The sequence below is a fragment of the Ixodes scapularis genome, unplaced genomic scaffold (genome assembly GCF_016920785.2).
Source record: "Ixodes scapularis isolate PalLabHiFi unplaced genomic scaffold, ASM1692078v2 PGA_scaffold12__126_contigs__length_90152505, whole genome shotgun sequence".
In the NCBI taxonomy this organism is placed as follows: domain Eukaryota; kingdom Metazoa; phylum Arthropoda; class Arachnida; order Ixodida; family Ixodidae; genus Ixodes; species Ixodes scapularis.
The window spans coordinates 71,406,204-71,429,928 of record NW_024609838.1 but is presented as its reverse complement, the minus strand read 5'-3'; the positions used below and the strand labels follow the sequence as shown (position 1 = coordinate 71,429,928).

Here is a 23,725-nt window from a genome sequence, read left to right as displayed (position 1 = left end):
CATTTGCTATATTCCCCAAGCATCAAGGAGAATGCAGGGATTGGTGTTCCACGCGCCACACGCGCACGCCTTCCCCGTATAAAAGATTCGAAGTAAATAACCAAAATAAAGCGTCGACGAACGCGCGTGCAAGATACAATTTTTAGGTTTTTGCTTTAGAGAATTTACTACTGCTGAGGCCAGCATGTGCGGCGCGTGGAACACCATTCCCTGCATTCTTCTTGATGCCTGGATAATATAGCAATAGGTCTATTCCTGCCTCGGAAATCTCGAAATTAACTTTTTTTACATTTGTATTGTTGTAGGTAGTTAAAAAAAATAATTAAACTGTTATTGAAAAATCTGTTGCGTGCGCTACGGGACGAGAAATGTCAATCTCGTACCCGGCTCAAAAACGAAACTGAAACTGCAAAGCGCGCCACCCTGCTTCATTTGAGAGGTTGAACCAAATCATTTCGAGGACTGCTCACAAGGGTAAGCAATTATGAATGCTTTAAACTACGCATGCTACGCATTTTTGCGATCTGCAGGCAGACTAGCTGCCGCGGCGACCACGAGCAGAAAAAAAGTGAAAGCCGCTTACAACTCCCTGTAACGCCGAATTGGAGCGCAGCTCTTGAGGAGGAGGGAAGGGCGCTGGGGGGGGGGGGGGTTAGACTAACCAGGGGGGGTCACGTGACCTTGGGGGGTCACATGACCCCCAATGCCGATGATGTCATAACTGACGTCACTGATGGCGTCATTAGTGACGTCACTGATGACTTCATCAGTGATGATGACGATGCGAATGTCGGTGACGTCATCAGTGACGTCGCTGACGACGTCATCAGTGATGATGACGATGACGATGCGGATGCCGGTGACGACATCAGTGACGTCACTGATGACGTCATCAGTGATGATGACGATGACGATGCGGATGTCGATAACGTCACCGGCATCCACATCGTCATCATCACTGATGACGTCACCGGCATCCACATCGTCATCGTCATCATCACTGATGACGTCACCGGCATCCACATCGTCATCGTCATCATCACTGATGACGTCACCGGCATCCGCATCGTCATCATCACTGATGACGTCATCGGGGGATCACGCGACATCGGCGGGGGTCACGTGACCTCGGGGGGTCACGTGACCTCAGGGGAGTCACGTGACTTCGGGGGGTCACGTGACCTCGGGGGGGTCACGTGCCTCCCCACGAAGTCACGTGACCCCGGTGGGGGGCTCGCGCGGTGCATTATGGGATATTTCCCATGATGCACCGCGCGGTTACGCCGACGGCGACGGCGACGGCGACGCCGACGCCGCTCAAGCCGGAAACGGGCCCCTAAGAGCTGCGCTCTAAAAAATATTTGTTTCGACGACGGGACACGACGTGAACGGCCGTTCAAGTTCAAGATGATGGAGAGGCACCACCTACCTTTGCGGTCGTTCTCGCACATTTTACTCCATCTAGCGTCGCAGGTCTTGAAATTCCGACCGGTAAGTGTTACGCTGGCCGTCTTATTTACATCAGTCGTACACCGTAAACTCAAGCCGCCAAGGATTTGCACGCTGCGGAACGTTTCACATGGTTATTAGAATATGCCGCTGCCGGTCAAACGCAATCATTGTTTTCATGTTTACATGGTTGTGCCAGTTTCATGTACGATTCGCTAAAATATGTCAAATTTCACGTGCGGTTTCACGAAACGGACTAGCTGCACCGTTCCATGATTTCGGAACCGTGTGCTTAAAAAAACGGCTCTCCAAACTCCCTAATAGTTTTAGTAGATCGTTCCAATACCTTCGATATCCCTGATAAGGACACAATGCATGCGCAAAGGTGGCGGCGGTGTACCGGGTATCGTTATCGGAATCTTCGGAACGATCTACGAAATCTCCCATCGTTCCTCCCGGGTGTCGACGGTTTCGCACAAACGGCTTCGTCGCTGCACCTCGGTTTTGCGTTGTCACGTACGTCATGCGAGGGCCGCTCAATTCCCTTCTCCCCCGTTTAGAGTCATTGGAAGCGTGCGAGAAGACCCCGCTCCCTCCTGTAAGAGGGAAAGTTAGCGGAACAAATGAAGCTAAGGGCACGAGGGAAACTGTGCCGCGGCCTCACGAAACCATTGCCGTCCAGTCCAAACCACAACCGCCCCAACCAAAGACGGCTGTATGCACCAAGTAGGGCAGTAAATTCTAACACATTTAAAAGGCAATTTCCAGACAGGCAGACTAGTCTTCATGAAACGCTAAGATAAGTGAGAATAGAATGGAGCCGTTATGCGTCTCTCCCCGGTTCATGGGATGCGGCCGCATTTTACGTCGTTTGGAGGCGGGCCCGGTGAACTCTCCATAGAAGCAATGTATTAAAAGTTTGGATTTCACGACGCCCGGCGAATACACGAATCTCGCGCGCTACGACGACGACGGACCTGGCCTTTGACCTGTCGCGTATCGTCGGGTAACAGACGAAACACGAAAACGAAACAGCGCTGCCGAACTTGGATGGATGCGCCACCTAGAGTGCAAACTAAAACGATTCCTCCTTGCTTCCCCTCTGCATTTAAACCTCTCCTCCTTTTCTGCTTAGCAGAGCAAACGTCAGAGAGGAAAGAGTATGCGAGTCCCCCCGTCCCCCTCGCCTCATCTCCTCTCCGGCATTTGCTCTGCAAAGTGGAAAGAGTGGGGGCTTTGCGGGAGGGTGAGGGTCTCTCACGATTTGGCGTAGTCACTTGCTTCGAGAGGTTGCTGTTCCCAAAAAGAAAGTACTGATCGCTTTTTGAAAATGCTGGAAGGCGAAAATGAAATATTATCAGCACCTTTACTGCACCACTTTGATTTTTTATTTTTTTATTTGAGGGCTTTATTATGTTTACAATTCAGCAGATTATTAGCATAGAAGTAATTAAAGAAACAAACATGGAGAAGCTAACACTTCCTAATGTTTGATACTGTTACCAAACACTGCAATTTATTGGCGAGGCAAATATGTGCGAGGCCTACTGAAATTAGCCAGGCATGCAGAGACCAGAGACTAAGTTAACATTCATTACAACTTTATTCCATGAATCGGGCTACACGGGAACAGAAAAGTGGCACATTTATGTACAAATAAATTAGTCTGCAAATGTCATTGCCAGACAAGGGAACAACAACTTGCAGCCACTCAACAGCTGCTGCATACAACTGTCCCTACAGTTACACCTCCACTCAGTTTCCTCTAGGTTAAGTGAGCAAACATGAGAGTCGCTTCGGAAGAACATCCACTCATTCAATAATAGAAGAATCATTCTATGGCATGGGCTGATAGATCAAAACCTACTCGAGGTAAATCAAAGAAATTGGTTTCACAGGGTGCAGCTAGATCGGACTCTGTTTTGTGAGAATGTCCGGGGCAAGTCTTACTTCGGTCGAAAGAGCAAAGAATGAAGCCCTTTTCCAATGGATTATGCCTAATTCACATCAAATTGAAAAAAAAATATTGCAGTGGGCCTTGAGCAGTTTGATTTCACAAAACAAGGAAAGAGAACAAAGTAATTAAATCTCTTACTTCATTCTTGTGTTTGTTAACTGGAGATAAGAGACCATAGGAGTCTCTTACCTTGGGCAGAAAGCAAAGGCAGCTCCTCAAAGGAAAAGAATACTTTCAAAACATTACTTTTCAACGAGGCAGGTTTTCGTCGCACACTTTCATCACAAAACAAGCGCACCACTTAGCTACACCTTTGTGACAAATCGTGGTGCTGAACCCCACAAAACCAATTTCGGCAAATCTGAAACGGGGAATTCAACCGAGCGCAAACATCTCCGACCAAAGCATACCCCCGCAACTAAAATCGTAACACCGTCTTTCACAGCGCTATCCCGCAGACTAACAGACGAAAGACCCCTAAGGGATCAAAAAAGGTACCCAAACGTTTGTGGCAGTATTCTCGCACGTGTACCCCACGCAGACACACGTCGGACCAAGGAATGTGCGAATCGTCGGGATGGGTGCACATTTTGCACAGTTGCCACACATACAACACTGACAGCACAGACTAGGGCGAAGGGCGTGGATTCTCCTCCACCGTGGGCTCTGGGGTCCGCGTGAAGGCCGGGCACATACTGGGCTGTTGCTAGGCCTTGATCGAATCACCCATGCTGATCTTGGACGACTGTGGGGAAAGAGGTGCGAACGTGAGAAAACACTCCTCTCCTCTCCACACAATTGGCTGAAAAGTGTGCAGTGCCTCGACTTTGTTCTTGTAGAGAGAACTGCCACAATATGTGACGACACTTAACTTTTTTTTCTAAAGCCAGAAACCATAAAACCTATTGTTTTGTGTGGTAGGACCGTCAGCAACATAGTGTTGCGAGGCAATAACGAAAACTATCTTTCAAGAGTGGTGCCTACCTTCCCAAGTTCTAACAAGTGTGTACTATGTCTGGCTGTTGCTGCTTGCCTCGGTCTCGTTTCACAGCCTAACATAATTTCAACTGCCTGTGGCCCCGAAGGTATTAAAACATTTAAATCTCAGAATAAAGGACGAGGGTGTAAATACTTGGTTAGATAACAAACACCGAGCAAAAATACAAAGAACTATGGAGCTAAGTTAATAAACAGGTTGCAAATATGCGGACTTAACACAATTGAAAATCTACTGCTATGTAACTCATTGTTTCACAACTGATTAAAATCTAGTATTAAATTATTGTTTCACAACTGATCTTTCCAGAATTGATCATCTCACAACTGGTTGTGATTGGAGGTGTTGGCAGCGATATGTGCACACCTCTCCTTTGTGCTTCTTCCCTCTGATTGTGAAGGGGGTGAGGGGCTCAAGAAGTGGATTTCATTCTGATGTCACCATTACATTAAAGTAGGAGTCATTTTTGGCCGATATACATCCTTATTCGAGCTAAAAAATGCATCTCAAAGAATAAATATTGCATTAATAATTTGTCTCAAAGGAAAGTGCACCTTCTGACAAATGTGGCCAACCTAGGCAGGTTTTAAAAATAAAACTTGCATCAAATCTTCATATAAAGTAGAGAAATGACGTAAGCGTCGTGCGAGTCCTGGCCTCCAGATTTTTGATACTTCTAAAACCTCATGTGTGTAATGGTCTTGGACCTCTTTTTCTACAAATTTAGACCTATTTCATTAGTATTGCTCTCTCACTTTCGGCAACTTTCAGGCCTGTTTGAGAGGCTAACACACAGATAAAGCATTGTATGTCTTACCTCTCCGCTAAATTGAGTGGGAAAAGCCGTGTCACAAGATAGCAAAATCAGCCTATGAACGTATTGTGGCTGAAATTGCGTTTTGGGAGTAGGGTGTCCCTTACAAAGGCTCTACCAAGATGTCCAGAATGCGCCTCTGACTGTCGTGCTTAGCGTCCCATCCCGCCCATGCATCCAAAGTGGATCCGAAGTGGCAACAAACAACGTCGCAAGAGCCGGCACATCACGCGGCCAAACGGTCGCAGAAGTTCCAGCAAAAAGTATGAGCAAACACAAACGTCGCCGTCGTCGTAGCGTCACCGGTCCGGGATGCTCAAACTTCTGTGGACCGTCGAGCCGAAAGCAAGCTACGGCGGAACGGGCGTCTGCCACGTCTGCCCTCAGCCACCGTGCACCGCCAGAGTCGCGGCAGACGACGGCGAGACACTTCTGTCACATTGTCGGGCGGAAGTTGAGGGACCACATTTGGGGACGCGGCCACACGAGCTGGTTGGAGACGCGTTCCGTAGATCTATGAATGAGTGAGGGCCCAGTCCTCGGGGGGAGTAAAGACCGCAGCAAATCGAAAACGCCTACGTTAGTGGTCCCGAAAGAATAAGAAAGAGAGTGAGAGAAAAGCGGAGAAAGGAAGCAGACGATAGGTTGGGCCTCATCTTGATGCAATAAGTTAAAGTTGCTCAAGTTCTTGTGGACGTTAGCTTTTTAATACAATGCGCGATGCCAATGTTTTCCCGCAAAATAAGCTAGGAAGAGACTACTGTAACATCCCGAGAGATAGCCCACCTAAAATCGAGAGCAAATCGGGTGAAAATATGAAGTGGGCTATCTTTCAATGTACAATAGAGAAAAGCTGAAAAAAAAAAATGTTATTTTAATGTCGTGTTTCTTCCAAGCTTGCTATTGTGGAAAGGGCAACAAAGCAAGGATGACTGTATTTCCCAGTCAGCAATGTTTGCTATATATACCGCCAAAGATAACTAGTCGCTTTTACGCCGAAGCCGTCATTGATCCCAACACTACTATTACTAAAAGTGGGCTATCTTTCGGTGTTTAAAAAAAAAATATAGCAAATCGAGCCAAACATAGGGATGGGCTATCTTCCAGGGGTGGGGCATCTCTTGTAATTTTACGGTAGGTACAGACCTCGCAACTGGTGTTCTGCTGCTTCTTCGTGTAAAGTTGAACCCCTCAACACTGAAAGCCCTCAAGAACAAAATTCTCTCGGCAACAAAGAAATCTGGCAGTCCCGGTGAACGTCCATAATAGAGCTCAATGCATTTGCGCCCTCTCAACAGCGAAGTGTTTTTAAAAAGCAGTCCCGCATTAAAAAAAGTTTGAGGTAGTGATCTGCAACATTTTTTCGGCACATGGGCCAGTTCGGAAACCAGAAGTATGAAAAGTGGAGCAGCACACTCATCCGACAAGCTGGGCACATTTGTTTCCAACAAGCATTGGCGCAGCCATTGCTGTTTACATTCGTTCAAATAATAATAGCTACGAGATTTTTTTTTTTTTTGGTCGCTGAAAACAGCGTTTTGTTAACTCATCCGTTGGCAACTACATAGGCATGTGACGTTTCACGTGACGCCACCGCCAACGGCCCGATGCCATTTCACCGTCTGCCGCGTGCACGCCGAGATCGCCCGTGCCTTGTTTACTACCGTTTGTTTACCGTGTAGGAAAGATGCCACCTGCCGTTAAAAAGCGTAAGCTTGCGACGCTTCAGGAGGAGTCTGCAATCATTGCCAAAGCTGTGAAAGGCAGAAAGAAGTCAGATATTGCGGAGGAGTTCAGTATCCCGTACAGCCCACTTTCTAAGATTTTTAAATCTAAGGACGGCATCAATTTTGGTTCTGGAATGTAATAGGTGTGCTTATTTATCCATTTTCTCAACAATACAATTTTTCCAAGAACGAAAAAATTGTTCTACTCCGACGGTTTCATTACTGCAGGGTTTGACTGTATATTAGAGTTTCGCCTGCATTATGGTTTCATTGGGACCACCGACGTATAAGTATGCGCTCCGCCGTTCTGAGGCAGCCAATATGTGTGCAACTTTTTTTCCACTAGAATATTTTATGAACTCTACGCGGTACCCACCATGATGACGGCCACGATGAGTCCGAAGAGCCCGATGGCGCTGGCGAAGATTTCAACGATGAGCAGCTTGACGAAGAGGGCCGGGTTGGCCGCGTCTGCCAGGGCCGCCCCCGAGCCCACGATGCCCACCGACATGCCGCAGAACAGGTTGCCCAGCCCCACCGTCAGTCCCGCCCCAAACATGATGTAGCCTGCAGAGACAGACCATCATAAATAGGCTTCCCTGTTGTCAGCACTAATCGATAAACTCCCAGAAATAACCCCGGAGCCTAGTGCTTCCCAGCGTCTATGTATCCAGGCTCACCTGACATGTAGTTTAGTGCCCGGCTCTTGTAGTCCATAGAGTCGTCATTGAAGCGGTTGATCTGCCCCTGCAGCACGATGGCCATGATGATGCCGTAGATGGCCACCGCCTCGCAGAAGATGATTGACACCAGGTTCTTGGTGCGGATGCGGGGAGCCTTCACCCCACCCCCAACGATGCTCACCCCCGTCGTGAAGATGCCGCTGCGAAGAAGTCGCCAGAGGGCCACGTCACCACCCCGCGGGAGGGACTCTGCTTCGCTCCTTTGGTTTATTTAAACGCAAGTGCCGTCTGCCAGAATGGACTTCGTCTCACTTCAGATTAAAGGTTTTGTATCTTGGCGTTCGAAAACCTACTCGCATCCAGCGCCCCTCTGCGTTGTCATGCGACATGAGCCGCGGGAAAAATTCGGATCTGCTCGAGTAATATTTGGAGCACAGTCATGGTAAAAGGCAGATGTGCTCTGCCTGATATGGCCCTGCTACCCGATTACACTGCTCAACAAGTAACAACAAAAAAGAGGGAAAGATTATTCTTTAATTTAGAGTGGGCGTTGGAAAGACGTGGATATATTTATCACATAATTATTAATTATCGCTATTAATTCATTATAATTAATTAAGCAGAACTGGCCATCCTTCAGTGTCTTTAAAGGGGTAGTCAGTTTTTTTTTCATGGTCCCCGATTTGTCTGAAAATTTGTTAAACACTCCAACAAACATCACTGAAATAGTATCCCAAATATTTTTTTGATGTTGTTGCAGTTATTGAATTTACACTTTTGGTCCTCACAGTGCTTTTCAAAGCGAAAGTCTATTGGCAACAACGAAAAAGTGACACCAGCAGCAGGCAGGAATTGACTCTTTGAACTATAGGATTTGTTCTTAACTGATTACGAGCAGTTTCATGGTCTCAAATGAATGGCTTGGAACCTTGCTCTAACACCTGCGCAGAAGCACGAAACAAATGCTCGGCATAGTACACTTTTAAGACTGCCTTCTCGAACGACGAGCCTGCCTGCCACCGACGTCGTGGCGCTGAAAAGCGCGGGTATATTTGAACTGGTTTCGGCATCATTTTCAGTTGCCGATTTCACTGTAACTACACTGAATTTCGCAATACTATATAGCATACCAGAGGGGGTAAAGGTTGGGGTTCAGAAAATATAGTGTGTTTAGGTAATTCGAAAAATCGCCGGGTACCCCTACCTCCAGTCGAAAACGAAACCAAACTAACTGGTATCGCTTTAGTGGCACGAAACATATTCACAGCCGAAATATTACGTCAAAGTGAAGCCTCAAACTTCACTTAAGCCGATTTTAAGGATGTGACCAGCTGGTCTTTAGCAGGTGGCAAGCGGGTTAGCTCTTAGTCGAGGAACACTGGCACAGCAACCCTGTGATGTCTTGTCGCGGTCGTACGACTGACAATCAGCGTTGCCATCCCTCTAGCAGATATTTTTGGTTTTGCCGCAGGCGCCGGAAACTACACGTCGAGCCGCAATATTTATAAGACTATGCACAATATCGAGAAAAAAAAAAAATTATACCTCGTAATTCAGGAACACTGCCTCAGCCGAAAACTGTCGTAATCCCAAATTAAAAGAATATTGACCAGAGTTGCCCTTTACGCACAACCTAGAGCCACCACACAAGCTGCGCTTCAGAGTGTTGACACCATCTTGGTGCTCGAAACCATTGTTGCCAGCTATCCGACACTTCATCTAGGTCGGTTGTCCTCCGGATACTTTAAAACGCCCGGCGACGGAGCAAAACGACGTCGCTCGAGCTTCCCAACGCTGTATCTAAATCTAGGTAAGTCGCATTTTTGAATCGTAACGGTTGCCGCAAGAAGCACCAAAATGGCGGCACCCATGGTGCGGTGCCTGGAATGAGTCTCCAACTGGTGCGTTTAACGTCCCATTCTCCCAATGCATCAAAAGTAGTCCCGAAGTGGCAAGAAAGGACGTCACAAGAGCCGGAGTGTCGCGCCGTCGTACGTCGCAGTCCCGGCGATCGGTCGCAGAAGTTCCGGCAAAAAGCAAGTGTGAACTCGTGTGTTGCCGTCGTCACAGTGTCCCAACTCTCGGCTGCCGAAACTTCCGCGTGTTGTCACACTGAAGAGCGACCTGCAGCAGGACGGACATCTGCCACACCCATCACCGCTGCCGTGACCCTAAAAGGATCGCAGTCGGCGACGGCGCGACACTTGTACGATGTCACTGGGCGGATATCGAGGGACCGCTTTTGTGGGTCCAGTAAACGCGTCGGTCGGAGACGCAGTCCAGGCACCATGCTGTCGGTATGCCACGGGGGTTGTCGGTTTAATCTTTCTCAAGGAACTGGGCCGAGGAACGCCTTCCGGTCTCGGCACCGAGGCAATACGGCGCAGAAATCCGCAGACCTCGTAAATGATGACGCACGTGGAGAGCGTTAGCCTCGTAGTTGCGTACAAGCGGGTGGCTTGAAGCTGCTAAAATGGTGAGTGCCTGAACTGTAAATACGCTTCACTTAGGGGCGGGGACGGCCGAAGAAATTTGGGGGCTCGTGGAACCTGCAAGTGTCTTCAGGGAAACCCATAGGTTCCTAGAAACCTGGCGCGAGAACTCGCAGTTTAAGCGTGGAAGAGAGATCAATGGCAGGGTGCGTCGACGCACACCAGCTTGGAGCACGTGGAGCAAAAGCTCGCGCTGCAGAACCCAGGATCCTGTGTTCAATCCCCACCCCTGCCCATTTCGATCTGGATGAGCATCGTACCGGCTTGTGGTCGTATAGCACTACTGCGTGATGCACGTTAAAGACCCCAGGCTAGCGGTTTTACTGCACTGGCTAAATTGCTCATCTACAGCTGAGAGACAAGTCTAAGGTTGAGGCAGACTAAGTTGAGGTTGTATAAACATACACACAACACAATTGCTATTACTAGCAGTACAACTCATCTGCTCGTGTAAACCGAGGGTCACGCCGCCGGCTCCCTGCTAGCCTCAGGAGGCGCGAGAAGCCAAAAGGCGCGGGAAACGCTGAGAAAAGGTAGTACCCACCTGGCGGCGCCCACGACGGAGAGGGAGATGGAGAGGCCGATGCCGAGACAGCACCACATGTACGGGGAGATGCCCTCCAGGAACCTGCGGGAAAGGCGTCGGCGGCGGGCGCAACTCATAAGGTCACTACGCTTGATTCAACCACACCTCTCGCGCTGGGTGCGCCGCGTGCACGCCGTCATATTCAATTTACGAGCACAGCCCATCTTCGAACGCACACTGGAAATACCCTGCGTGCACTTTTCTGCAGCGGTGCAGGCTTTGAGGGTAAAAAGCGATAAAAAACAATGGACAAGTGAAAGAGACGAACAACACAGAGTGCTACTTGCCACTGAAGTTTACTGCTGAAAAAACATACGTCTATACACCGTGAAATCAGGACATCTGCATTTACCCTCAGTGCTTTTACTTTCAGAACTATGAATCACCCACTAGCCCAAGTGCATACCCAACTACAGTGCAGGCAGCTGCAGGTAAATAAAACAAGGCACACTTGCCAAACAAATGATTGTTGCTATTTGTAGAAACTCTGAGCGTGAATTTTGTCGAGCGACTTGGGACAAGAGAACAGACTGGTGCCATCTGTCGGGTGGCCTTGGAACACTTTAAAGGGATACTGAACTGAAATTTCAAGCTCGCTAAACAAGGCCGGGCGGATAGGCGGCAAGCTGCAAAACCAGAAAATATCACTCATACGGCGATATGTCTAACGGATCGCCGTATTTTTTGGAAAAGAAGTGCGCGACTGAACTCGGCCGACAAGACAAGGCACGTCACGATTCCCATTCTCTCTCCTCCTCACTACATCCCGTCAAGCTGGTGAACCGAAGCGAGGCCGCTTCTCCTCATTCTCAAATTCTCCCGGAGGACAGTTAGGTCAAAGAACTTGCTTAATTGCGCCCTTCTTTTCCAAAAGTACGGCCATTTGTTTTAGATATTGATGTACGAGTGATGTTTTGGAGCTCGTAGCGTCCCGTTCAACACTTCTGCAGCCTTGCTTTGCGAGATCCAAATTTCGGTTCAGTATCCCTTTAAACCTGCATACACACTTTAATTTTTTACGCACGCTCGTTCAATGTGCACTCTAAATGATTACGACAATGCTATAAACGTCTCATTGATAGTGCGAAGATGTGGTCTTGCAAATACCGCAAAACAGACTCGTACACCTTAGTTAAAACATATAAAGTAGCGCAAAAAACAAAAGGACAAGAAGTAAACAGGACAAGCCCTAACTAAACATAGAACATAAAAAAGGGCCCACTGTAGAAGAAATGTAGTTTATAGCACTTGTCCTGTTTATTTCTTGTTCTTGTCTTTTTTGTGCTATTTTATATGTTTAACTAACATTACAATTGCAATCACTCTTGTTTAAAAAGTATTTGATTAGATTAGTAGCTTACTCGAATGAAAAGCTATTGGCTGTTACTTGAAAAAGCAACCGTTACTTCCGATTTCCAAAACGACAGGGTGCTCTGCCTGTTTGAAAACGGGTCCTTCGTACTATTAATTATTGGAATAGAATCCACGAATTGTGAACAATTTATCTCATTAATTTATGAATTTTCGTAAACCCTCATCTCGCCGGAGATTCGGTTCGAGGCCGCTGTGGTAGAGACTTGTAAGAACAAAGAGTGCACCGTTAGAAACGAAAGGGAAAACAAAAGTAACAGTTACGAGTAATTTTAGTATTTCCAAGAATAATCGGATTGCTCTCACAATTACTTCCTAATAAATGTAATGATTACAAAATATTCCAAAAAGTAACCAATTATGAGTAATTTGATTGCTTGTATGAGTACCGTTCAAGTCTGCCGCAAAACCTTCCGTCTAGTTCTACGAAGAGCAAAGGCGTTCCAGCGATACCCAATGGTTGGCGAGAGCTTGCTCTCTTGTCGTAAGCCTTAGGTTACAAGGAAATGCAACGCACTTAAACGCACTCGAACACAAATGTGCGAACCAGATGTAACGAAGTTGTCAAACGAAGACATTTTTAACAGCAACACACATACACAGGAGCACGGAAAGGTGTGCCCTTCCAAGTAATAGCACCCCTTTCAATGCAGCCAATCTGAAAACCCAGAATACTAATTATTTTTTTTTTTTTACTCATAGATGTTAGTGCTTCATTTTACATTTTATCACCCAAGAACTGATGACTTACATTCACAAGTTCCACTATACGTATGACTGCCATCACCAGGTACTGAGAAGCAAACGCCGCCGCTCGACTACATTGCTACTGTGTGCGTATCGTGTGTATGTCACAGCATCCACATGCATTGCAGGAGCGCTGAACTGAACATTTTAACTCAAAAGATTCATAAAATGCATTATGCAAACTGGCGAGGCTTGTAGTTCGTGGCCGAGACGCAGGGTGGGCACCCAGTCAGGGTTTGTATCGTCCATGAGAGTCGAAGGTTCGCCTGTACATCGAAAGATGTGCCTGTACTTGAAACATTAAAAGTTGCAGCATCAAAGCAGTACGAACACAAGTGGGCAACGAACACCACAGAGATAAGGAAGCTCGGCGACAAAGGTAAAAGCAAAGAGCAGCATGCAGCATGACACTACCAGACACTAAAGCTGCCTTAGTCACAGTGGCAAAGCGCACAGAGTATGAATGCAAGGTTTTAGCAATCCATGTATTACGGATAAAACACATATTCCTTACCGAGGTAATGAAGCAACAATCACAAACACGGTCACTGTCAAGGCTCTTCAAATCCTTCTTATGTGTGCGAGCAAGTCAGAAGCTCCGGTGTTTCCCGAACAGCAGTTTTGTGCACCCAAACTGCCTATCACTTTCAGCAAACAAGACAGCCTTCTATTTGGCATTGTGTTACTCTAGTTTGCGGAGGACTTGCTGCTGCTGCAGCAACCAAACATTGCGCACATTGGCAGTACTGCACCACTGTGAACGCAAGTGCACATAACACGAAAGAAAGAAATGAGCATTCAAAACGATGCAGCAGCGGCCAGTACTGCCGGTGGCAGCCTGAAACCGAAACTATATCAGTACCTGGTGATGGCGGCGGCAGATCCCATAAGCCCCGGCAGTGACGTCAGTGAAAACTATGTCTACTGGTAGTTTTCATGGTACAATTTTAGCCGTGCAATAAAATTGGAAAGAAAGCTGTGTCCCTCCCCACATCCCAGAGCTACGATGCCTGTTCTCAACCAGCTCGCTTGAATACTCACATAGACTTCAGTTTACGTTAAATGTTTCTGCAAACATTGGCGCGAAAAATCGTGATGGTTGCATTAAGTCATCGAAACGGCAGATCAACTACGCATAGGAACATGACTTCGTCACTGAATGGTTGTGATCTTACCCAGTTTGTAGCGTGGAGGAAGGACGAAAGCAGCCAGTGAACACATCACGGAACACTGATCGGTTGGATGGATGCATATGTTTTTTTTTTGTTTTTTTTTGTTTGAACCGTTTGAAAACGGGCGACGGCTCCGCCACCTATCTTATGACACTAACAGTTCCCAGCGAGCAGAGCGCACCCCTCGGTGGGCGTCGACAAATCTGGAATCGCGGTTCGAGCACTCGCTAAAATCTCCGGGATACCTGCAGAGCCTCGACGGCCCGCATCGTGAGGCAACAGAGAACTTCGTAAATTTGACTCATAAAATATTGTAGCAAGCGCGCGACTGAAGCAGCTCGGTTTTATTTTAAATTCAAGCACCCTGTCGAATTTGGGATCATTGTCGAGATTAACAAAATACGCCCTTAAAACAAAATTACGTCTGCAGGTATATCGCATAAGCTGGTTTTGAGGTTTCTGGGGTTCACATTCGGCACTGTTACGACGGTCACCGCCGAGTAGTCTCTGCTAGCGCGGATCACCTAACTCAACTCTCATTCACTTCTTAGGATCCATCGTAGGTAACGGAATATATCGAGATGATTGGAGAGTTGGGGACGACAACTTTAGTGTGCGGGTTGAAAAACGTCCCGTGCAAACAGCATCGCGTGCGAAGAGCGAAATCAGTCAGGCCACGAACCAAACTTACCATCCGAAATCAATTCGCTGTCCCTTGCCAGATAGTATGTAGAAGACACCTAGACGGAAAGAAAGAGTAATTATTTTAAAAGCGGGCAGATTCGGGTGGAACATCAGTGGTATCGGAAACGGAGGCGATACGGCGATGCCGCAAAGCAGCTGTATTGCCGCGGAAAAGGGGCGCTGGACTCACCGATGCACAGTACGATGAAGCTGGTTATGCTGTAGACGGTGTATTGGGCATTGGCGAGAAGTCCCATGGCTAGGCGGGATATTTGGTAACGGACTGCCCCCCAAAACTTTAAAAGACCGAAGCTCTACGGGTCTACCAGCGGCCAGAGAGAGACAGATGAGGTCCCATGACAAGTCACACCCGAGAAAAGGCGATACGACTCGCTGCGGAAGTTGTTGCGAAAACGTCACAAAATGTGCAATAATACACTCCGCCTGAAAATATTAAAATTTTAAACTAATTAGGACGCGTAAAGAGGATAACAATGTTATATGGCTTAAAAATCAATTATTCGCAAAAGAAAGAAAGCATTTTGCCGGCGTCGCATTCGCGCCGGGCACAAGCGCAGCTTATGGAGTGGCCATCATGGTGGATGTAAGCGGCCCGTGTTTGTTGCGCACGTTGTGGGCCGCGTGAAAGCCGCCGAGTCCGTGGTCGAGGTCCGAACTGAATCGGTCTCGGAGGACCAAGCCCCCAAGCGTCGCCGGTGAGTGGGTTGTGCCTCCCCGATTTCCGTCATGGTGAAGCGCAAGAAGAACCGGGTCGTGCTGGAGTCGAGCAGCGGGGACAGTGACAGCCCCGACGACCTGGACGGGGAACTCCTGCTGCTGGCCAAGAAGAAACGGTCAGAGTCGGAGAGTCCGCCACCGAGACAGCCGTCGGAAGAGCCCAGCAAGCCGACGGCCGCGTACAGTGACTCCGAGACGTCGGAGAGCGACGATGACTGGACGGTGGATGGCAAGGGCGCCAAGGGAGGAGCCGCGCGCAAGGCCAAGTCCCCCAAGAAGGCTGTCCGCAAGGCATCGGGCAGCGAAGGTGAGACCAAGGGGAGCGGGGCATCCTCGTCCTCCGGGCCCGAAGAGGGCGAGGTGTCGGACTCGGGAGGCGAGTCGTCGCCGGCGGCCGGCAGCGGCGATGAAGACGAGGAGGGTGACGATGACGCCGAGGACGAAGAGTTCAATGACGGCTACGACGAGAACCTAATGGGTGACGAGGAGGACCAGGCCCGCCTCGCCCAGATGACAGAGAAGGAGCGCGAGCAGGAGCTCTTCAACCGGATCGAGAAGCGCGAGGTGCTCAAAACCCGTTTCGAAATCGAGAAGAAGCTGCGGCTGGCCAAGCGCAACGAGCAGAAGCGCAAGGCCAAGAAGGAAGAAGGCGGGGCGAGCGGCAAGGGCGGCGCCGAGGGCGGGGCGTCGGCCAGCTCGCGGAGCAAGGAGCGCCGGCGGATGGTGGAGGAGCGCAAGGACAAACTGGACAAGAAGGCTCAGGCTATCAAGGACCTCAAGGCAGAGCGCGAGAAGAAGCGCAAGCAGCTCCAGGAGCAGCTCCAGAAGGAGGAGGAGGAGCGCAAGAAGTCTGCCGAGGAAGAGGAGGCCCTGGCCCAGACGTCGCGCAAGCTCAAGGCGTCCGACATATACTCGGACGATGATGACGACGACGGCTCCGACAGGGATGGTGATGACGACCATGAGGACCGGGGCGACGCGTCGGATCGCCGCCGCTCGTCTTCGTCGTCCTCTTCTTCGGACGAGGATGAAGAGGAGGCAAAGCCCAAGGCAGCCGCCAGCAAGGAGGAGCTGTCGCGCATCCGGCTGTCCCGGCACAAGCTAGAGCGCTGGGTCCATGCGCCCTTCTTTGCCAAGACGGTGGTAGGCTGCTTTGTGCGCATTGGCATCGGGTCTCACAACGGCCGGGCCGTCTACCGCGTGGCTCAGATCACGGACGTGGTGGAGACAGCTAAGGTGTATGCACTGGGACGCTCGCGCACTAACAAGGGCCTGCGCCTCAAGCACGGCAAGCAGGAGCGCGTCTTCCGGCTCGAGTTCGTCTCCAACCAGGACTTCACCGACTCGGAGTTCTGCAAGTGGAAGGAGGTGATGAACCTCGAGGGGGTCACGTTCCCCACGGCGGAAGAGGTGGCCCGCAAGGCCAAGGACGTCCAGGAAGCCCTCAACTACCAGTACAAGGAGTCTGACGTGGAAACGATAGTAACGGAGAAGCAGCGCTTCCGGCGCAACCCGCACAACTATGCGGTGCGTAAGACGCAGCTCATGAAGCAGAAGGAGATGGCTGAGCAGACGGGCAACCACGAGGAGGCGCTCAAGCTCTCCGGGGAGCTGGAACAGCTTGAGGAGCGAGCTCGCGAGTTGGACAAGCAGCGGACGAGCACCATCAGCGCCATCAGCTACATCAATGAGCGCAACCGGCTCAAGAACATCGTGGAGATCGAGCGGGCCATACTGGAAGAGGCCAAGCTGAACAAGGAGAAGGCGGACGATCCCTTCACGAGGCGCAAGTGCGCTCCTAGTCTGGTCACCAAGACGAGGACCGCGGAGGTCAAGCCGGCGGCCCTACCGGCTGCAGAAGAGAAGGCTGAGGGGGTCGTGGTGGGCACGCCGGCGGCGACTACCAAGCTCCAGGAGCCACAGCACCGCAGTGACCAGGACATGTTTTCGGCGCATGATTTCGACATCAAGATCGACCTGGACATCTCTTCGTCGACGACACCGTCTGCCGTCGTGAGGCCCTCGGCGGGAGCCCGGCCGGCTGTGCCGAAACGTTCGTTGAACCTAGAGGAGTACAAGAAACTGAGGGGGCTCATCTGACGTCACTTTCACTACCTTGCGCCCCTGAACCTGGGCTGGGGTGCCTGCTGTCGTCCGCGGAGTTGACCTACATCAGTTGGACGGTCCTGTTGGGGTCATTGGAAGCCCCCTCTAGTTTCTCGGTCTGCAGGTTCAAAGGACATTGTTAATAGAACTTGCATCGTTCCTTTTTATTTACTATTATTTGTCATTTCCTGGCACAAGCCCATGGAAAGTTTGGAGACTGGCAGGAAGTTTGATGGAACGCTTTACCACTGTTGTGTGGAGACACGTTAAATTGCCCTTGGCCACATTGCACATTTTTTTCTTCTCTAGACCCCGTTTTTTTGTCTTGAATGGATCTCTAAGCTTTGACTTTAATTGCCCGTTTCCGCAAGTATGTGACTCAAGTTCGTACTTGCCAAGCTGGAGTCGAATGTGTCGTGCCTCTTGTGGGTGAAGGTTCCTCTGGCAATGCATGTCGGAGCATAAGCATGCCTCCTTTCATCCTTTGAGGCCTGGGATTGTTTTAGCAAACTTCTGCCTTGTTCCAGCTAGCGGGACAAACTGGAAGCAACCGAACGAAGACTCGATTGATATAAAATGCAACAGGAGGGTTTTAGACCTTGATGTGTTCACCAAATTACTACGATTGATCTACAAATGTTTGTCATATAACAATCTAAAAACCCTGGTTTGTGGCTTATAACCTAAAAGATGGTAAAATGCATAAATTTACAATTGTGATGACTGTTTTGCATATGTGAAGTTGCATTCTTGATTGCTAGTTTGGTCAATTTAGGTTCTAAAAGAGGCCATTGAATACTTGCCATTGTACATAGTTACCATGCGGAAACCTCTGGACTGTTGTAATCTTGCTAATCGTATGGTGTTCGCATGTACCGGGTGCTTGCCCGTTCTGTGTCTCTCTTGTGCAGCTCATAATCATGCCCCCTCATCAATGTTTAGGCAGTAGATTTTCATTCACAGAATAAACACGTTTCACCCCTCTGTCTCTCGAACATGTTGCCCTTTAGAGCCCGACGAGAAGACAGAAATGAAAAAAATGACCCTGGTTCCTTCCTGTTTGAGAAAGAAGGAAATCCCTATAATTTCTGCAAGGAGTACTTTCAAATAATTTACTAGGGAGTTTAGTTCCGGCCATGGGTGGTGCGCGATTTGGGCAGTTGCACAGTGTGTGGGCACCCTAGTGGCTCCCCAGCCATGTTGTCCGACTACGGGGCACAAGGTGTGAACTTTCCCGCGTAGCGGCGGAGTCAAGCTGCCCACGCGCGCCGCCATGTCGAGGCAGATTAGAGGCGGCGTACAGGTATTTACGGACTGGGCTTAAGTGCCGCTGGGTAACGATGTTGATGTATTGATCGTCTTGTCCATGTCCAATTAAATGTAGTCTCTTGTTGAAACCATTGGAAAACCGACCACAATGGCTCCCTATTGTGGTATGCTACCCACTCGCAGGAATTTCACGGGGCTTGGTTTCTTCTTTTGGTAAGCCTTTTTCTCACTCCCCGTGTTTCCTATCGTTCCGTGCTTCCGTCATGTCTGCGTTTGTTGTATTGGCGTGTTTCTGACTTTGTTTTGTGACCGCGGAAATCGTTTTACACACTTGTGTTGGTTTCTTGGGGGGCAATTCTTTTTTGTAGTATGCTTGCAGCCATGCTCACAGGGGAGTAAGAAGCTGCAATGGCCACAGTGGCACAAATGAACCTGCTCACGAAGGTCACGGAGATGTGCGACTCCGTGATGCAGTGCCTGGCCTTTATGCCTGGCCACCAGGAGACCCCACTGTGAGAGCCCCAGCCACACTTGACTGTTCCAGTCTACACGGGGTGCAATGACGTCAAGTCCGTGGCAGACTTCCTTGACGAGCTGCAGACGTACCACCTTGCCTCTGGTGCCTCAGAAGCCTTCATTGTGGACTGCATCGTGCCGCTTGCAGGGCAAGCCAGCGCCAGGTGCTGGTTGAAGTCGCAGGGCCCTTCACCAGCCTGGCTGACTTCCAGACAAGGTTTCAAGAATAGTTCCTCAGATTCTCCGAGAGCTTGAGGCAAGGACGCAGCACCCAAACGAAAGTCTGGTCCAGTACGTTTGGGTCATGCACAAGCTCTTCAAGAGGGTGGATCCAAATACCTCGGAGTCGGAGAGAGTAGCTTGGGTCAGAAGACAGTGCCACCCAAGATACCATGTCTACCTCATCAACCACAATTTTGAGACCCTTGAAGAGCTAACCCGTGGTGGCCGCCTCATCGAGGAAGCTCTTCATGCCGAGCGGAACTACGTGCCGGTGCCACCAGCCAAGTATGCGCTCGAACTGGCATGCGCATGGTGGGGCCCCAAGGCCTCCACGCAAGTGGACTGCCCAAACGAGACCTCTTTTCTCCACCACGTTAACCAGGAGAGTTGGCATGGCATGCATGGCATTCTCCCGTGCAGGATAAGCAGATGTTTGTCTAACTAAAGTCACAGCGGGGCCCGTGAGGGGGTCGCCACGACATGTGGGAGGTTGTTTGCCACAGCCTGTCGAAAGCTGGGGTCCAACAGAGATCACCATTCAAGCTAGCCATCTTTGTCAGTCTGCTCCTGCAAGGGCTGGGTAAAACTGGCACGCTGCAGTCGGAATCCCGCAGCCATGCAGCATTGACCGCCGCCACAACGGAAGAAGCCCTCCCTACAATAGCCAGTTGCAAGCCCGGTGGAGGCCCTCCCATAGTGGTTCCTTATCCGATCACTGGAGGCAGTCCGAAAGACACCTCGGTGTGGGTGGCCTAAGCAGGCAACTGTCGTTGGACTGCTGTTACGAGTGCAAGCAGTCCGGCCATTACCGAAACCAATGTCCAAGACTTCTGGACACTACAAACAAGAGGTGGCACGAGATGGTGGCATAGGGCTGGAACCAGAACAACCAAGGAAACTACTATGGCCAGCGATGCTGAAACCAGACAGCCACTCGCCGACGGCCGTTACAGTCCCTGGGAGCAGTGAGGCTCCGGCACGGATTCCATTGGTATGTTCCAATGAGCTTAACATCATTGAACCGCGCATGACGATTTCACTGCTTGATGTTCCCATTGCCAAACTTTTGGATACTGGGGCCGCTATCTCGCTTATAGAGGATTTCGTTTTTGAACACCGCAAAGCAAAAAAGATAAGCCTCCGGGAATGCGAAACACGTTTGCAGCTAGCTTCTGGTGCAGCGATAATAGCTGGAGGAGCCTTAAGGCTGCAGACTGTTTAATGGAAAGAAGTGGCTTCAGTGATTTCTTTATCTGCCAAGACTTGTGGTACACGTGATTTTGGGCCAAGATTTCATTACAGGCAAAAACATGACACTTGACTTTTTTGGTGGCATATACCGGCTGGGACAACAACCCGAGCTGACTCTGTTTACCAGACAGGAGGACTGCACCCGTAACCCGCCCATTGCAGCCCACTTCACCACGGTGCCGAACGTCTTGTCTGCCGGCGTTCAAGAATCGTTGCGAAAATGGTGCCGAACGTCTTGTCTGCCGGCGTTCAAGAATCGTTGCGAAAATGGTGCCGAACGTCTTGTCTGCCGGCGTTCAAGAATCGTTGCGAAAATGACCTGCAAGCAGCCAGCAGAAGCAGGAGCTGCAAGCTGTCCTGCAGTCTTTCTCACCAATGTTTACGAAACGCCTGGAAAGACTGACATCTTGGTGCACTGCATTGAAACCAGTGACGCGCGGCCTCAGAGGTGCAACCCTCGACTCATCAGCGTCCGCCAAAGGTTACTCCTAGACGTGGCGCTTGAGGAGTTGATCGACACCGGTTTAGTACGTGAGTCGAAGAGCCCTCGGGCGTTCCCCGTTGTTCTCGCTTCGAAAAAAGATGGAACAGCCAGACTCTGTGTCAATTACAGGCGGCTTGGGGATGTGTCCGTACGAGACAGCTACCCTTTCCCCAGCATTTCCTCTGTGAGGCACGCACTCGGTAATGCATCCATGTTCACGAAGCTGGATTGCAGTCGCGGGTTTCTTAGATTGAGATTCACTCATCAGACGTTTTAAAAACTGCTTTCATCTGCCACAGAGAGTTGTTTGAGTTCACCTGACTGCCAATTGGCTTGTGTAACTCTCCAGCCAGTTTTCAGCGCCTGATAAATGTTGTACTCTGCAGCTCGAAGTATGAATTTGCCACGGCATACATGGATGATGTGGTTATTTTCTCGAGAACTATTAAGGATCATACCAAACACCTTTGAATCATACTTGAGTGAATGCGTAATGCTGGCCTCACGATTCACCCCAGAAAAGTTCAGTTGGCCGTGGCCAAGGTTAACCTCCATGGATTCGTTGTGGATAATGGCACGCTCCGCCCCAACGAAGATAAGTTGCGCGCGTTAACGGAATACCCAAATCCACGTGACGTAAAGAGCCTCCAAAGATACCTCGGAATTATTGCATTCTACAGGGATTTCATCCCTCACTGTTCCGGGATATCTCACCTGCACTACCACCTTCTAAAAAAAGGCGTCAAGTGGTGTTGGGCCGGGCAACAACAATGTGCATTCGCAGCCCTTTCAAAAGCCGTTACTGACAACGCTTGTTTACAGCTCCCAGGCTCGAGCAAGCCAGGAAGCTGTACTGTGTCCTGGGTGCTGTCTTGCTGCAGGAGTGTGACTGTGTGTTTCGGCCGGTTGCTTTCACGAGCCACACGCTAACTCCGGCCGAGCACAACTACAGTATCGCAGAATGTGAATGTCTCGCCATTATTCATGCTTTGAAGCGCTTCAACATGTACCTAGATGGCGCAACGTTCCAGATTAAATCTGATCAATTAACGCTCTCATGTCTTAGGGGACTTAAGAATCCAGCTGTATGTCTTGCTTGTTGGGCGTTAACACTACAACAGTATGACAACTCCATCGTGTACCACCCGGGGTCAACCGACAAAGTTGCTGATGCGCTCTCTCGTGCTCCACTTCCCGAGGGACACTCGCAGGATACCCATGGCTTGGTGACCGTCGTGGCCACGGCACGAGGATCCCCAGATTCACGGTGGGGTACATTGGTGATCCGCGAGGAGCTTCACAAGACGCAGCTGGATGACATACTGTGCCAACGCGTGATTGCTTGGCTGGCAGCAAAATGTCCAGTCGACCGCCCAAGTGACAAGAAGTTTGACTCCTACTTGATGAGCGACGACGTCCTGCTGCGCTACATCCCCCAGGCCGACGACGATCCGGATGGCTTGGCGTTCCAGATCGCGATACCCTGCAAGCTATGTAAGCTTTTCATTCAATACATGCATGACTCTGCCTTGGTAGGACACAACAGTGGGAGCAACTTACGAAAAGTTATCCCAAATTGTTACCTGGCCAGGCATGAGGCAGGATGTGCTCCGATACTCTCGTAGCTGCTCAGTGTGCCAGAAGGCAAAACCACGTGGTGCTCATGCTCCCTGATTTCATGCAACCAATCTGCTAACGGTAAAACTCTGAGTGTGAGTTCAACTCCACTTCACACATTGACATCTTGTGTTATTTCTATTTGTTGCCTGGAACCTATGGGGGTTAAATTGGTTTGAACTTCGTGAAACTTTTTATTCTGAAGTTCGAAGTTCGTCGACCTTTTGAACTCAACAGGTTCGAAAGTTAGAAAACGTTGAAAGTTTGAAAATGTTGAATTTTGTGGCGTGAAAAATCTGAAGTTCTGGAACAATCAAATTTCCCGGCGTGAAAAATTTGAAAATTAAAAAATTGTCTAATTTTTTAGGTAATAGGTTAGACGTCTCGAAAGTTTGCGTACCTTTTGAACCCTTTGGTTCGATCTTCAAACCTCAGGTTCGCAAAAAGTTTGCGGCATCTCTACCTAGCGCCAATAGACCATCGTAGGAAACGTACATGCATGGCGGTCCAAAACGTTGAATGACATCTTGTTCGATGCTTTCGATGACATCTGCTGCCTACAACGAGCATGTGGCTCTTGCCAGAAGGTAGCGAGTGGCGTGATCAATCTGTACGAATAAGCGTTTGGGGCAGTGAGACTACATGATGCCTGAGACGCATTCCCATGGTGTTGAGGGAATCGGAAGGGCTTCTAATTTTCCATTCGCGAGTATGGTTCGACGGTTTGGTTTGTTTGTTGACATACTTCACAGCCCCGAACTTAAACTCCGATGTCTTTGCGTTGTGTTGACCACCAGTACCTCGAGCGTACTCGTTCGAGCGTTTTCTCACTGTTCAGATGGC

The 23,725-nt window shown here is 49.5% G+C and overlaps 3 protein-coding genes across 3 annotated transcripts in view; 2 read left to right on the top strand and 1 right to left on the bottom strand.

Moving 5' to 3' along the window:
- The window catches only part of LOC8051407 (NADH dehydrogenase [ubiquinone] 1 alpha subcomplex assembly factor 2), a 50,615-nt gene extending 43,205 nt beyond the window's left edge, over nucleotides 1-7,410 (top strand). Inside the window, exon 7 of the mRNA XM_042289570.1 lies at nucleotides 7,304-7,410. The gene's annotated coding sequence lies outside the window, so the exon portion shown is untranslated. The remainder of the gene's footprint in view (nucleotides 1-7,303) is intronic.
- LOC8051410 (V-type proton ATPase 21 kDa proteolipid subunit) lies at nucleotides 3,034-15,071 on the bottom strand. Its single transcript, XM_029971297.3, has 6 exons — nucleotides 14,870-15,071; nucleotides 14,687-14,735; nucleotides 10,664-10,747; nucleotides 7,625-7,827; nucleotides 7,321-7,511; nucleotides 3,034-4,151 (listed from the first exon to the last, which is right to left on the bottom strand). The coding sequence occupies exons 1-6, from the start codon at nucleotides 14,934-14,936 to the stop codon at nucleotides 4,113-4,115; spliced, it is 633 nt and encodes a 210-aa protein (XP_029827157.1). The 5' UTR covers nucleotides 14,937-15,071; the 3' UTR covers nucleotides 3,034-4,112.
- A 168-nt stretch (nucleotides 15,072-15,239) lies between these two features.
- Nucleotides 15,240-18,509, top strand: LOC8051411 (RNA polymerase-associated protein RTF1 homolog). The gene has a single exon (XM_029971299.3). It carries the CDS (start codon nucleotides 15,427-15,429, stop codon nucleotides 17,515-17,517), a length of 2,091 nt encoding a protein of 696 aa, XP_029827159.2. The 5' UTR covers nucleotides 15,240-15,426; the 3' UTR covers nucleotides 17,518-18,509.
- Nucleotides 18,510-23,725: the final 5,216 nt, after the last annotated feature.

Excerpts from the sequence above, each read along its gene's own strand:
- LOC8051411 (XM_029971299.3), top strand. The coding sequence starts at position 15,427 with ATGGTGAAGCGCAAGAAGAACCGGGTCGTGCTGGAGTCGAGCAGCGGG.
- LOC8051410 (XM_029971297.3), bottom strand. The coding sequence starts at position 14,936 with ATGGGACTTCTCGCCAATGCCCAATACACCGTCTACAGCATAACCAGC. Across the intron at positions 7,828-10,663 it reads TCCGTCGTGGGCGCCGCCAG|CGGCATCTTCACGACGGGGG; the intron begins GTGGGTACTACC and ends ACTTCTTCGCAG. Across the intron at positions 7,512-7,624 it reads GGCACTAAACTACATGTCAG|GCTACATCATGTTTGGGGCG; the intron begins GTGAGCCTGGAT and ends CTGTCTCTGCAG.